General features: G+C 37.3%; 1 protein-coding gene across 1 annotated transcript in view; it reads right to left on the reverse strand.

The window, feature by feature from the left end:
- The window catches only part of CENPF (centromere protein F), a 28,420-nt gene extending 14,148 nt beyond the window's left edge, over positions 1 to 14,272 (reverse strand). The window contains exons 1-10 of the mRNA XM_029284507.1: positions 14,117 to 14,272; positions 13,483 to 13,488; positions 12,593 to 12,789; positions 11,207 to 11,316; positions 10,968 to 11,059; positions 10,293 to 10,587; positions 8,876 to 9,078; positions 7,515 to 7,631; positions 3,704 to 3,826; positions 52 to 187 (exon numbers count right to left, since the gene is read on the reverse strand). Coding sequence (XP_029140340.1) covers positions 52 to 187; positions 3,704 to 3,826; positions 7,515 to 7,631; positions 8,876 to 9,078; positions 10,293 to 10,587; positions 10,968 to 11,059; positions 11,207 to 11,316; positions 12,593 to 12,789; positions 13,483 to 13,488; positions 14,117 to 14,272 — 1,435 coding nt within the window. The remainder of the gene's footprint in view (positions 1 to 51; positions 188 to 3,703; positions 3,827 to 7,514; positions 7,632 to 8,875; positions 9,079 to 10,292; positions 10,588 to 10,967; positions 11,060 to 11,206; positions 11,317 to 12,592; positions 12,790 to 13,482; positions 13,489 to 14,116) is intronic.
- Positions 14,273 to 15,651: the final 1,379 nt, after the last annotated feature.

A 15,651-nucleotide genomic window follows, 5' to 3' on the forward strand; every position in this document is an offset into this window, starting at 1 on the left:
TGCATTGAAATAAGGTCTATTATTAAGCACAATAGAAACCCCCTGGCTTACTTTTCAGGTCTTCAGCAAAATGCTGACTCTGCTGTAGGGATAGTTTAGTGCTACAGAGTCCTTCTTTTAGTTGAGAAATTTCTTGCAGTTGTTCAGCAGACTGGCAGCTGAGAAAATTATTTTGCTTCTTAATTTCCTATGAAATTGGAAAAGGTAGTAACTGATGAATAAAAAAAGAGAAAGATTTTCTTGCAAAGGAAACGACCTGCAATCCCAACCCAAATTTTATCTTTTATCAGATGTCAAATTCCAGTAGCCAAGTGTCCTATACTTTCAGTCTATTGTGTCCGCTCCGAGCAACTGCCAAGTGCAGCTGTTAACGAAGGAAACCTCTAGCCCAGGGGTAGTCAACCTTGGCCCTTTTATGACTCGTGGACTTCAACTCCCAGAATTCCTGAGCCAGCACAGCTGGCTCAGGAATTCTGGGAGTTGAAGTCCACGAGTCATAAAAGAGCCAAGGTTGACTACCCCTGCTCTAGCCTATTATAAATTGTGCCATGGTGAGGTTTCCACAGGGTTAAAAAAAAAATACCGGAGAGTCACAATCCAACTGCATCTCTTTTAGAGCTTAAAAAGAAAAGATAAATTAGACTACAGCCAAAGGTCTTGGAGTAGAACCAGCATCTAAGACAAGGTTCAATATCAGGGATAGCTTAGAGGCCAGCCTTTTGATACTCAGTTACCTTGAGAATTCCTAAATCAAATGCCAGGCATCTTTTCCATTACAGAGGCTGGAAAGCATGACTTTTTGGCTGGTTTGTTTTTGCATCCTTTTTTTTATTGCTAACAGAGAATGTGAAAGATTTGGGGGTCACTTTGCTGTCAACTTCAAAACATTTTTTTTTAAAAGCCGATTGGTCTATTCTTTATAACCCTATCCTCTTGGGAATAAAATAAAGAATCTTTCCAAAAGAAAATGGCACATACATTCGTGCACCACCCACTCCTGAGCTGCTAAGATAACAGATGGCATTGGCAGAGCTTTGTTGGTCTCGAGCCCTCAATTATCCATTGAGTTGCTACCAGCAGATGGGCACCAAGGCACCCAAGCCAAGTGTAGGGGAAGGGGCCACCAGGATGGGCAGCATAAGCTGGAAATTTGCTGGCAAAGCAGGTTTGTATTTCCAGCTATTGAAGCAAATCAGACTCAGAGTAAGGCTGGACTTCTTGGTGATTCTGTTGATCAATCTTTGCCTGGGTTTTCTCTAACAAACAAAATAGTTAGAAAATCAGGGGATTGTGCCAATGTTCTCTCCAGAGGCCCACCTTTCAAAATATTTGAAAAATTTTTGACATACAAATCCATTATGCTACTTCCACTTAGGGTAAGCAATATTATACGGACAGTAGAAAAGTAACAAAGAAGCCAAAGATAATCAAGAAGTGAGATAAGGGGGAGGGAGGGGGAGGCAGATAAATGGCTAAAATTAGCTTATATCATCCACCTTCCCTTTTCATAGTTTTCTATCTTTACAAAATATACTTTATTATTATTATTATTATTATTATTATTATTATTATTATTATTATTATTATTTATTGAATTTATATACCGCCCTATCTCCCTTACGGGACTCAGGGCGGTGAACAGGCGATAATAAAAACCACGATAAATATACACAAATTTCTGTTCTAAAATCAAATTAAATAACAGGCCTGCTCTAAAAATACCCCATGCAAAACCCCCACTAAAAATACCCCATGCAAAACCCCCACTAAAACATAATCAAACTACGCCAGGCCGGCCGCACGGAATAGATATTACATATAGATATACTTGTGGATATTACATATACACTTCACTTCATACATTGCCTCTTGATCTTTAACAGTTTTGAGAGTAAGCAAGTTCTTGACATGATAGTTATTTTTTAAAAAAACTCCCTTAAAATACAGTGGTACCTCGGTACCCAACTGCTTCAAAACTCATAGTATTTGGTACTTGATGCATTTTGACAAGAAAATGTTGTCCCAGTACTAGTTGTTTGTTTGGTACTCGATGCATTATGATAGGAAAAGGGGGAGGGCCAGCCAAGAATGGACAGGAAGTTGGCCATGCAGGAAAAGTTGCTGCAAAAGAAAGAAGAGGACAGCCATAGAGGATAGAGAGGAAGTTGGTCATGCTGGGAAGGTCACTAACATAGGAAAAGGGTCAGAAAGGAAGTTCCTTCCGGCTGAAACAAAGGGTCACGTGGCAAGTCACATGCCTTGTTTGGCACTCGTCATTTTTAGTACTCCTTGAGCCTCCCAGATCAAATCATGACGAGTACTGAAGTACCACTGTATGATCAAAGTCAAGGAGTTTAGGTAGATGGAACGTGTAATGGGATTTGCAACTTGTAATAGTTACCATTAAATACTTCCAGAATATAAATATGGCCAGGGCTTTTTTTCTCATAGAATGCCCAGAACGGAGTTCCGGCACCTTTTTTGGATGGAACCTTGTAGGGTAGGCAAGTTGGGTTGTATGACATGTGTGAGTTCCAGCACCTTTTTTTTTATATATAGAAAAAAAGCACTGAATATGGCTAATTAAGTTTGCAGGATTTTAAAAAAATCGATACAAGTCCTTTAGCACTGGACTATATGCAAAGAAGCAACAAGGCACTATACTCTCCTCAAACTTTCCCATTTATCTTGCATGTGTCATCAGCAAGCATATGATTGCTGTGGACCCACCTTTTCCAATCTGCTGTGATTCAGATGTACTAGACTACAACACCTATTTCTCCAGGCAGCAAGGATTTGTAATCTAACATATGTGGAGGGCATAGAGTCATAGACAGCTCTTTGAAACTCTTGCCATTGGATGTATCTACAAATGTACTCTACTACAATGAGATTGCATCATTTTCCATCAGCTTAAACTAGAATTCCCTAACTGTCTTGGTTCACGTTATTCTTAGTGTCTCAATAATACTTCCATGGTGCCCTAGGCCAAAGACTGCCCAAAACACAATTTCCTAAATGGATGTCACAACAATCTAAGCTATCTTGCAGTGCCCCTGTGAATTTGCTGTAGTGCTCTACGGGTGTCATAGGGCACATTTTGGAAACTGTGGGCTTGAACAATTGAGATCTAGGAAATGTCAATCTATCTGAAAGACGATGTTGAACGTCCCAAAAGGTTCTACTGCATTTTGGTACGGCTTGAACAGTCACTGTAATTTTCAGACCAAAAACAAACAAAGATATTGGCATGTTGATCAACACTGAAAAAAGGAATAAGATACAGAGAGATCCCAGTATCAAAAATTTTGCTAATATATTTATTGCTTAGTTCTCAAATACATATCATTCTTTGACAGTTCATTATCCATCCCTTCCAGATTGATAGCTTTATTAATATCAACTTTTCTACAATATATTAGTGTCAACACCTTTAGGGATCTGTCATCTTTAACTGTTTTTTAAAGCCATACCAGGATGCCCTGTGCTATCCTTGTAGGAAACTTTGTTTAAACGGAGCCTTTATCTCAAATTTCTTTATTTAACTGATTTCTACTACATTTTTTGTCAAAATGCTCAAGAATTGTTTTAAAAACATCAGGAGGACATGAAACTTGCTATCTAAGAATACACTGATGCTTGTATGTTACATCTTGTTTCATCTCTGCCCTGGTGTATAATTACTATTACAATTTTAATTTACCTCATAGTTTTCTTTTAATTCTTTTTCCTTCAACTGCATTGTTTGCAGAGCCTGTTCAAGTTGACTCAATTTCTGTGCATAGTCCTTGGCATTTTTTTCAAACTGCTGTTTTGTTGTGAGAATCTAAAAATAAAAGATGGAAAGCTTTAATTTATCGAACAGTAAATAGTAGAGAATTATTCTTGCTAAAAACAGAAACCCATAGAAAAAGTCCATTTTTAAAAAAAATATTAGAAAAATCCAGCTTTCTAGAAACATGAATCTTTCACCATCAAGTGTCTGTGTTGTCCAAGATATTATACAGGTACTCCTTGACTTAGAAGCACAATTGGAACCAGAAACTTCATCACTGAGCGAAGCAGCCATTAAACAAGACATGTCACTGCCCACAAGATAGCTTCACTCAGCAAGTGCAATCCTCACACTCCAGATTATGACTGTTAAGCAATCATACACATGTTTTAACTGGACAGAGTCCAGGATGCCTCAAGGGGATGATGAAGATTCTGGAAGGCTCCATCAGGAGCTGAAAATCTTCCTTGCTAAAATCCAGACAGAAGTTTTAGTCCCTGAGGAGAAAGATACTAGTGCGTGGCCTTTGCTGGACCTTGCAGAGCCTGCCCCCACCCCCACTCTTGAGGCACCCTACTCCTGAAACAGCTGCCTGCCAAAGGAATTCAGTTCCCCTCTGAGGATAGAAGGGTGCAGGAATGGAGCCAAAAGCTTTGGGCTTCAGGATTTCAGCTCTGTTTCTGCAACTTGCTGAAGGAATTCAACTACTCTCAGGAGGCAGCTCTTTTAGCCAACCCTTAGGCAGGTAGCAGCAGCTTGCAACCTTCATTGTCAGCTTCCCATTGAGTGTCTTGGGAAGTCGGCAAAGAAGATTGCAAATGATCTTGGGGCACTTGGCAAATGGTTGTAAGTGCAAAATAGTGTTATGACCCAGGCGGTCAATGCAAGGTAGGCCTCTAAAGAGTTCTTTATTTCTCTTAAATAAAGTTCTAGCCAATGGTCCTTCAACAACCCAAAAGGCTCCACCTCGCAGCCACCCTCAGCCCCTATAGTACCAAGGAAGTCCATAAAGTAGGAGCACACTCATAGGGCAAGATCCAGGGTTCCAAATCCAGTCCACCGGGCAGGATCCAGGCACAAGACCAGGCAGTCCTCAGGATAAGAAACAAATCCCAGAAAAGAAGCAGTTCCAAAGCCCCTGTGAAGCAAAGGCCAAATGTAGCCACCAGAGAAGGGCGAGGTCCAAAACAAAATGCGAAGAGCAATCTTCAAAGCAAGACAAGGCAAACAGCAACAGGCACGAGTAAAAGCCAGGGGAGTGTAAACCAAAGCAAACAATTGTTCCTGGCAGAGACTAACTCCCCATGGCTTCTCCTTAAGTTACTCCCCTCCAGGTGTTCCTTGTGAGGAGGGGTGGGGCAACCTCCTCCTGAGCAGCCTTGCAGCCCTTCTCTGGGCTTGTCTACGCTCCACTCTCCTTGCCCTTGGATTGAGTGGAGCAGGCAGGAGATTAGCTGCCTATCAGTACCACTGCTGGTCATTAGCCAATCCTCCCCTGTGGTCTGGGCAGGCAGGCAGGCAGCTCTCCGTCTAGTCGACCACCTCCCCTAATGCCTGAGGGGCCTGGGACAGCATCGTCCTCAGCCCCTGGCGTGCCTTCCCTGTCAGATGGTCCCAGCTCCAACTCTTTCTCTTCCTCCTCTGAACTAGCCTCTGAGGGGCCCATGACAAAGAGTTGCCAAGCGCCTAGATTGAAATCAAGGGACTTCAGTGGCAATGGAGGTGCTACATTTTGCAAGGTCATCATAATTCTGGTGTTGTTAAATGACCAGTCAAGGACTACCTGTAACTGTACCTGGATCACATCTGAAAATATAGATAGTAGAGAAACTGTGCAAGAATGAGAATTTTGGGGCTGAGATTCATACATTTGTCAGCCCAGATTCACTACTGGTTCAAAATTTGGAAATCATGGAACCGCCAGAGTCACATCAAAAAAGCTATTTCTGTCCTGAAAAAATTGACAACTCTAGATTCTTCAAAAATTGATTTGTAGCTATGCTTTATTGCTGAAGTCATGGATATGCTCCTACATAAAATGTTATATTTATTACAAATTAGTAAGATCTTATATGCACTATGCTTCCTTTTCTTTCAGTCATTTGAGCAAGGTTTCAAAATATTTCAGTGCTCACAGTTAAGGAAAAAAATTGCAAAACAATTCTAGTACTAGAAGAAAGAAAATGAAAAACAGTTCTTCTATCCAAAAACATTTTTCATTACATTTAAGGCAATATCTAAACTATCTAAACTACTAGACTAAACTATCCATCTTGTCCCTGATAGCCACCAAAAATGTCTGCACGTTTGACATCACATTCTAGTAAAAATAAAATAGATGTTTTCCAACATATATTGGTTTTTTAAAATTTTTTATTGAGTAAACATTTAAAAACAGGTTGAACACAGTGTGGCTTTTCTGGCTGTTATTTTGCCATACATACTATACCATATACCATATATCTCCCTATTCATTGATCTTTTATACCATTTACATATTACATTTTATACTATTTACATATTTACATACATATTTATGTCTATTTACAACATAACTTCCATTACCATTCTTATTTCATATTCTTTCTGATCTCTATCTTACGCTCACTTTGAGGTTGAAAATCTACACTTTCTCTCTTCTAGACTGTCAACAAATATATGGATTGTGCTCATGCACAGGAATTTATTTTTGCACGTGATATCTAATGCAAAGATAATAAATGGGTCTAAAAGATGCCTAATAGAAAAAGCTGTATGTGCATGTATATAGCAATATCAATAGCACTTAGACTTATATACTGCTTAACAGAGCTTTACAGCCCTCTCTAAGCAGTTTACAGAGTCAGCATATTGCCCCAACAATCTGGGTCCTCATTTTACTGACCTAGGAAGGATGGAAGGCTGAGTCAACCTTGAGCCGGAGAGGATCAAACCCCTGGCAGTCAGCAGAATTAGCCTGCAATACTGCACTACCATAGCTCTTGTAAGGTCATAGACTGTATAATTTCTGGAACTGAGTAAATATTCCTGCTAATGCTAGAGACCACTTGCAAAATCAACACCAGCATTCTGCATTAACACCTATCTGGAAACTTTTCTACGTGTGATAGGCAGAGGCTGACACAAAACTGAACATACATAAAAAATTGCGAGTTCGTCTGTTATACTACCTGCACCAATAGTAGATCTATGGTCACATAGGCTTTCAAATTACATTCTTTGTTGGGACAATTCTGTCTACTCATGTAAATGCAAAGACTAGAACTCTGACATGAGGAAGGGGAGGATGCAGATGAACATGGAACATTTTCTCTTATAAACATGAAATTTTAAAACCAGAAATTCTCAAAAGATTAGATTTCTCAGGTTTTCCCCTGTCAACTATTCAATTTTTTTTTTCAGTTAAGAATGCACATGCTTCCTTCAATGTCTTCTCTCTCAAAGCTGCAACCAGTTGCTGAGGAAATCTAGCTTCCCCAGTGAACGTTTTTGCTGGAAATTGACAAAAAAAAAAGACAGCAAATTGCAATCACATAACCACAGGATACTGCAACCAGTTGTAAATGGGACCTGGTTGCCAAGTGCCTGAATTGTGATCGCATAACCACAGCAGTAGTGCAACAGTCGTGTGAATACAGGTTGTGAGTCATCTTTTCCAAGGTTGTCATAATTTTGAACCATTATTATTAAACAAATGGTTGTAAGAAGGGCTAAATGTAACTATAATGCAGAACCTCACCTCTTGGTCCTTGTCCTTAATCTTCTGTTGTGAAGCACACTGCACACTTTCAAAATTTTGCTTCTGACAGTTGAGCTCGTTTGAGAGTTCTCTGAACTTTTTCTCTTTTGCCGTAAGCTATAAAGAGAGAATGTAAAGGTAATATGGATGGCAAATGTTTCTGGTACTCATCTGATAGTTTAGAAAAAATAGCCAGAGTGATGTGATGGCTAATGCAGAGAACTAGGATCTAATCTACCATTCATAATGGAAACCCGCTGGATGACTTTGGCAAATCGTGACGTCTCAGAGCACTATTGTTATGGGGCAAAATTATAGGTGGAAATGCTAAACAGTACAGTTTGAACTCCTGAAACAAAGGCAGAAAAACCAACAGTTAATAACAATAGCAACAGCACCTAGACTTATATACTGCTTCAAAGCCCTCTCTAACCGGTTTACAGAGTCAGCACATTGCCCCCAATAATCTGGGTCCTCATTTTACCGACCTCGGAAGGATGGAAGGCTAAGTCAACCTTGAGCCAGTGAGAATCGAATTGCAGGCAGTCGGCAGAAGCAGCCTGCAATACCGCATTCTAACCACTGCACCACTAGGGCTCTAATGAAGTAAAAAATGAATATATACAGGTAGTTCTCAACTTACAACCCCAATTGAGCCCAAAATTTATGCTGCTAAGCAAGACAGTTTTTAAATGATTTTTGCCCCATTTTTATAACCTTTCTTGTCACAGTTGTTAAATGAATCACTGCAGCTGTTAAGTGAATCCAGTTTCCCCACTGACTTTTCTTGTCCGAAGGACCCTGGAACCCTGCAACCATCATAAATATGGGCCAGTTGCCAAGTGTCTGAATTTTGATTATGTGACCCTGGACATACTGTAACAGTCATAAGGGTAAAAAATGATCATAAGTGACTTTTTTCAGTTCCGCTGTAATTTCTAACGGTCACTAAACATTTTAAGTAGAGGATTACCTGTATTTATGACCGGAAAAAGAAAGCAAGGAAGCCAAGACAATAAAAACTTAAGTTTACTTTTCCTGCCAATGTAAGAATACCTTGAGAAAGAGCTGAGATTTGCAAGCATTATTCAAAACAGCAATCTTCAATCATTAAGTGTAAGTGCAGTTTAAAAAATGGTCCTGTCTCCTTCCCAAGCAATTAGGGTTAGAAAACCAAGCTGTGGAAACTCTATGGGTACAGTTTATGCAAATCCTCTCTAAGAGACACAGCTCATGCAGACAAATAATGTTCATGTCATATTAAACTCAATCAGGGTTGATCTTGCATGTATACAACAGTTGCATGCATACAACAGTTCTTTGAATTTTAAAAGATTCCAAGATTTTAAAAAGCACATTACCTGATCAGTTGTTTGATTCAGTTGTATTCTAATTTTAATTATTTCATTTCTAGCCTTGTTCAGAGTTTTCTCTTTTTCAGTTAATTCCATCTGCATATTTTCCACTTGCAGATGAGTATCCTGAAGCTTCATTACGTTGGCTTTCACGTCTTGTGTCTGAATTTGTAATTTATTTTCTAGTTCCTGAATTCTGCATCTTAACTCTACATATAAAAAAATATATACATAAAATATAAGTACAATATACCTTGATACATGTTGGATTTCTTCACGGGCAGGGTCTATACTGTTCCTGAGCAGTGGTATTTAATTTAAGGCCCTCAGAATATAGAAGATCTCTTAATATCCTTATCAAATTATGTCATGATCTGATCACAATACATCAAAAAGGGGAAATTGTTAAATCCACAATTGGAAAGTGATCCTATTAACTGTATTTAGTTCTAATTAAATGAAAATGCAAACAAAATTAGTTTTTGTCCTAGCTTGTGCCACTGGTTAGTGACATGTTTTTCCAAATATACCGTTCAAAAGCCAAATATAGTCTCAGCCAAGAAAAACCTGTGTAACCCCTCTGAAGGAAAACTCTGCATAAATTATTTCTGTAAAAATGATTCATCAGTTATTACATTTTCCATGACAAATTCTGGCTTGAAACCTTTCCTTTTCCCTAGACCAAGACCATTATTCTGATATTCAGTATAAATCATAACATTTTCTTGTAATGTTCTTATCTTCTAGCAGCAAATTAGGCATGAACGATCAATTTCATTCTTGGAAGTCACATTTTATCTTTCCATTGTGCCTAAGAGCAGCAACGGGTGATATTAGGACTTTATTGCTGTGGCATGCTAACATTTTTGGTTCCTCTTCTTTTAGTGCTGGGGAATTAAAGGACACAGGATTAAGGCCCCCATTTTGCCCCTTAGCACCACTCAAAATGAGAAAAAAAATATCGCCTGATTTCTGGAAGAGGTGATTTTGAAAGAGGACATTACAGGTCTAGGCAGTCCCTACAACTCTTAAGCTTTGTTTTCTACCACTTTAAATGCTCATACGCTTCCTTCAAAAAATGCGGTATTTGAGTCCATTTGCCCACTCTACGGAATTCAAGGGATCAGATACACTCTTCTGCTGTTGTATGAGTGTGCAAAATAAGGGGTCAATTGTATAATATTATGGTGGTATTGCAGAAAAATGTTTTTTTTTTCTAGTATTTTCTTCCCACAAATACAGGGTCCCTCTTTTTTGGGGATCAACCAAGTGTTGATCCATTGATTGCCAGGAATTGCCAACCAGTTTGTCACTCAGCCAGCTAGGTGCCTTAACCGCTAGCCAAAGCAGCTGACTATTGCAGAAAAAGACTGCATTGTGAAATATATGAAAAATAAGTAGCTTATAATATTTTTTAAAATACCTTGGTTTTGAGTTTTCAGTTGCTCAATGGTTGAAGAGTCCTGGCTGTTGTTGGAGACATTGCAATTGATGAAATCTTTCTTGGTTAATTTTATCACATTAGGACTAAGAGTTACTGCAGATTCCAAAGGAAATTGTGACTTGGTTGACCCATTGCTATGAGGAGTTTCTCGATGGCTGGACAAAAGGCGGCTGGGAGTTTGCTCTTGTTGCCATGAGAATACACATGAGGAAGCTTGGTGCCGGGCAATTTCTCTGCGAGTTATATTACCTTCTGAATGCAAGGCATTAGTTTTCTTCTAAAAGTAAGAGAGAAAATGGTCTTAATAAAGAAGACGCTTCAGTAAAGGATAATGAAACAACAAACTGTGGACTTGGTTTTAGTTTTTCATATATGAAGAACTCAAACACATCTGTAGTCCTCCAAACAGTCCAACCTATCAAAAACAGTACCGTAAAAAACAGATTAGAAACACAAGTTAAGATAGGCAAGAAAATGGTAAGTGTAGCCATGTACTGTCTCCTATGATTGATCACTAACACTAGCAAAGCAAAAATACATTGTTATTCAATTGCTAAGTCTAATCTTGACTTTAACATTATTAATCACATGATTCCTTTCTTATTTTAAATCAGTTAGTATGTATGGATACCACATAGGGTTTTAAAGTCTTACCTGAGATGTCATGCTTTTTGGTTCTGCCTCCAGGTATTTTCTTTCTTCAATTTCTTTGCAAGATTTTCTTTGAAGGTCTTTGATTTTTGAATCTATTAATGTTGAACAAAAATATCACAATAAACCTTTTACAGTAAAAAGGATGAAGGTATTGAAATGAGATGCTTTCAGTAAAGAAAGAATTATATTCATGAGAGCCTCAGGGGGAAAATGTACATAGATACACGTATTTCTTATACCATTGTAGATTGCTGTTGGAGAGCCAGTGTTGATTCTCTGTGGGGTGTTTTCAAAAGATGTATTTCCACTGCCAAAGGTCTTTGGTTGTCTTTCCAGTTCAGATTTGTATCTATTTTTTTTAATGAAATGGATAGAAATTTAGGATAGCAACAAAAAAATTAAGACTGAATTTAACCTGATTGAATTTCAAGAAACACATTAGGAAATTGCTTGTACCAATGAATTCAGTGTAAATTAATTTCAACTTAACTTACTGAGCAATTCTATGTATGTTTACTCAGAAATCATTCCTATTGCTTCAAGGGAAGAATATTGCTACATTTGTATAGAATATAAACAATGTAACCTTTTTCATCAGAAAGTATTTAAAATCAAGAAAATGGTAAGATAACAATCTTGATGGGAGCATTGAAAATGTCAATATTATTTTAGAATATTACAGATTTGCAAGTTAATACTGCCTTCCTTGATTGCATTATAATATAGATCCAGACCACTTTATTCTACTCTGCTGGAAGAAAACGTAAAAAAATATATACAAATTATTAAAACTATTTTATCTATTAAAATGCTCAGTTTGGGATGCTAGGCCCCAATTTTTCAGTGCCAATTTTAGACAGGCTATAATTTCCCAGGGAAAATGTTCCTATTTACCAAAATAAAACAAAGCTGAAAAGGGGTATTGTTTTATGTAATTCATTAGTAACTAAAAAACATCAGAAGAGCTTTTCTGCATCAGAACAAAGGCCAATCTAATCAGTATTCCATTCAAAATGGTAAACTACATGCTTATGAAATGCCCACAAGTTGGACAGAACACCCTCCAGCTTTGGTTTTCCTAAAAATGATCTTGAGAGGCACATTGTCACTGCTACTAGAAGGAAAACACAGCCAACATAATCAGGATCCATTAATAGCTTTGTCCTTCATCAATTTATCCAACCATTTCTTAAAGCAGTGGAAATTGGTGGCCATCATTCCAACTTATTATAGCAATTTGAATAGATTAATGATGGACTCGGTGTCTCCTTTTGTCTTGATTCATTCTAGAAGCAGTTATTATCAGAAAGACAAAAGTCTCTCTTCACTTTCCTTTTACCATGTATAATTTTAAACACTGCTGCTATAATGTTCCTTTTTTATGTAGGTTCTAAGTTAAAAGCTTCCAAGTATTTTAACTTTTTATGATGCATGAGTAGCTTTGCTCTTCTAAATGAATACAGTTCCAATAAAACCAAATGCCTTTAACAGAATAAGATTGGATTTGGAATTTCCTTTCTCACTACTGCTAAAGACACAATCGGCAATGGTTTTGGTGCTGACCAGCCAACGCAACTGTGCAACCTACTCCTATTTTACTCCCTTGCTTAAAAAAAGATGTTCACCTTTTAAGGTCTTGCTCTAGACTTTCAACCTGTTTCTTGCTTGAAATGAGTTGTCCTTCTTGAAAGTTAATTTGTGATTCTTTCATCTGAAGTTCATGAAAAAGTTTCTGCTTGTTTTTCTCTAAGCTATCACAAAGTTCCATCAGGTTCTGATTTTCTCTCTTCAAGGTTGCACCTTCATTTTTTTCCTTATCCACCTTAATAAAATAATAAAGAATCCATGAACATGTATCCACAAAGTCTGACTTTCAGATCCTATTTCATAGGGCTACCAATCTCAGCTGCAGCAATGTGACTATTGGAGACCTGAAGTTCCCTACATCTCTTTGTTGCCAACTAGTAGCTGCCCAGTTATATTTTATGGAAATGTAACAGTAGCCTTCAGCTTTTTTTTATAATATGTGATTTACATGGTTACAGAGAATAGGTAGCTATCTAATTTTCCTATTCCATGGCATAGGTAACTATCTTTGGGCACAAAAACAGCCTGCTGAAGTCCCCAAGAGCTAAACCAGGTATGAAACAGAGCTCTATTTCTATTTCTGCAAATTAAAATAAGAAAAAGAAAGAAAATATTGACCTAACAGCTTAGAAAAAGAGAGGCATTCCTTCATATCCCTCTGGGTACCAAGCTGCCTTTCCCATCACATAAAATCCCTGTATTTTTCCCCACTAAGATAAAACAGCATAGGGAGAATAAATAGGATGAAAAATGAATAATACTGAAAGCTAATTTAAGCAGGTCTACTGCCCTTCCATATTATCCCATTCTGTCTCAGAGTCTTCTTAGGTATTTTGGTTTTAAAAATCAGATGAATGTAGAAAAGCTATGTTATACTAACTTATTTCAGCGCCTAAATATTTAGCCACATTGTTAAAGCTCCATAAACCTTTTGCTCTGGCCCTTAAGTCTTCCAAATGCTGTGTATAATTTGTAATTTTTAATGCATGTGAATTCATTTCCATTACTATATCCAGGTAAATTGAACAAATAAAAGTTTTCATCCTTGTCCCACCCATATGACTTATGAGCCAAGTGTTGCCTTTGACCAATTTAAACATTGTGTGTTCATTTTTGTGGACACCAAGTTGACTTTAACTGGAGCTACACAAAACATGATCAGAAAGAAATATCCCTTTTAATGTAAAAGAAACATACATTCCTTTTAATAGAAGGTATTTTTTTTTCAAATAAAAATACTGGAATACACGGTTCCACGTATAAGGACTTGTAACTATGTTCTGTTGTTTCCCTACGTGAAGACACCAACAGGCTGTGGCCTGCGAATACTCAATTGAATTTTATCCTTTTATTTAATCTTCAAGAATAATAGGGAACATTTTAGGTGATTCTGGTCACCACTCCTTTTTTTCTCAGTTCACAACAAGTTATAAAATAAAGAGCTTGTAAAAATCAACAACAACTTGTAACCTTTAAGTATGCAAGCTTTTAATCAACACAATGCAGGAGTTATGAGAAATGTGATAATGGTATTTTTTTTTCAAAAATAGTAATTATGCTACCTTCTGTTTTTCCAAAGCTGCCTCCAGAGATTCCAGTTGAAATTGCCTTTGCTGACGTTCCTTTTTAAATTTCTCAACTTGACTTTCAAGGTCTTGAATTTTCTGAAGGACTCTGGTGGAAAGACCCTCTTTCCACTCTTCCACAACCCAACTCATGTCACCAGATTTCACTCTCCTAATACAGAATAGACATTATAAAACGGAAAAATTATTTTTCAGTGTCTAAAATTATATTTACATGACCAAAATGAAAGGTAGATGTATTTCAAGCCACACAGGAATTCATGCTTACGTAGGAATTAGTCTTACTGAACTAAATGGGATCCTTTGAGTAAGATACATATAAAATCCATACTGCTACCTATAAGATCAGGTATGATGGAAAGTCAGTATTACATAAAAGACAGGATCATTGGAATGTTATCTGCATGAAGGCAAGCCCAGTTGGTTTTTTTTTCCAGTTTCTTCTTTTGTTAGAAATAGTTAAGCAAGCCCTCTGGTGATTGTCCTATTTCCTTTCCCAGCTTTATGGATTAGTTCTTTATATTTCTGCAGTTATTTTGTATTAGTTTAAGAAAAGAGTTTTCTTTTAGGGAAATAGTATTCCTAAGAGTTTTGCTAGCTGCTTCCCTGAACTGTTTAACGTCGATTATGCTCTGCCTGCATATTTATAAATAGTAATATTATAAAACATCAATAACCCTCCAGAGACCTCCTAAAAAAATCTAACTTGGGGAAGCATTGTACTTCTACAATGCCTCAATACCTGTAGAAGTGGACTATATATAGCAATATTTATTTTAATGAAGAACATTTTAATTAAAAACATTTATATGGCCGCTTAAATAAAATGCAAAAATCACCTTCCAAGTTTACAAAACTGTCTTTCTCTACTCAGATAATCTTAGGTATGTTTCCCACAACATAATACAATAATAAAATGATTGTAATCTTGTTGCCCTTTTTGAAACCCAATTTTATTCAGATCTTCCTTGTCAATTGTGGATTCTTATAAACCAATAAAATGCAAGAAGTAGCAATACATTTTTATTCAACAGTCAGGTGTGCATACAAGTTAAATATCAGAGTAGTGCTCCAGATACAGGGAACATATTACTTTCGTTGCCATTCTGACTATATTTCTTGGCTGCTAAAATCCTTCACCAACTTCTAGTAAGATTCTCTACACATTTCTAGCTCTTACTTTCAAATTTATCTTTGTCTACCCTCTTCTAATATATGTGTCTTGCCTACTTCTCCACACTAGGCACTTATGCCCTGCTGATTGATAGAAATATCTATGTGAGGGCCCTGTGTTAGGTTGGTGCTTTTTCTCCGCTTCTTTGACTTGTGCCTCCCATCAAATTAATTTTGGATTGTATAACTTAAGATCCACCTTAACATCCCTAAATATCTCCCAGCTTTTAGGATTACTGCAGAAGCCTGACAGCTATCTGCATGTTTGCATGAGTAGCAAACTATCCTGGTGTAAAGGAATTTAGAGAAAGAAAGAAGTGAACCCATAGGATAGGATA

This window comes from Protobothrops mucrosquamatus, unplaced genomic scaffold, assembly GCF_001527695.2.
Source record: "Protobothrops mucrosquamatus isolate PMUCROS unplaced genomic scaffold, P.Mucros_1.0 scaffold665, whole genome shotgun sequence".
In the NCBI taxonomy this organism is placed as follows: Eukaryota; Metazoa; Chordata; class Lepidosauria; order Squamata; family Viperidae; genus Protobothrops; species Protobothrops mucrosquamatus.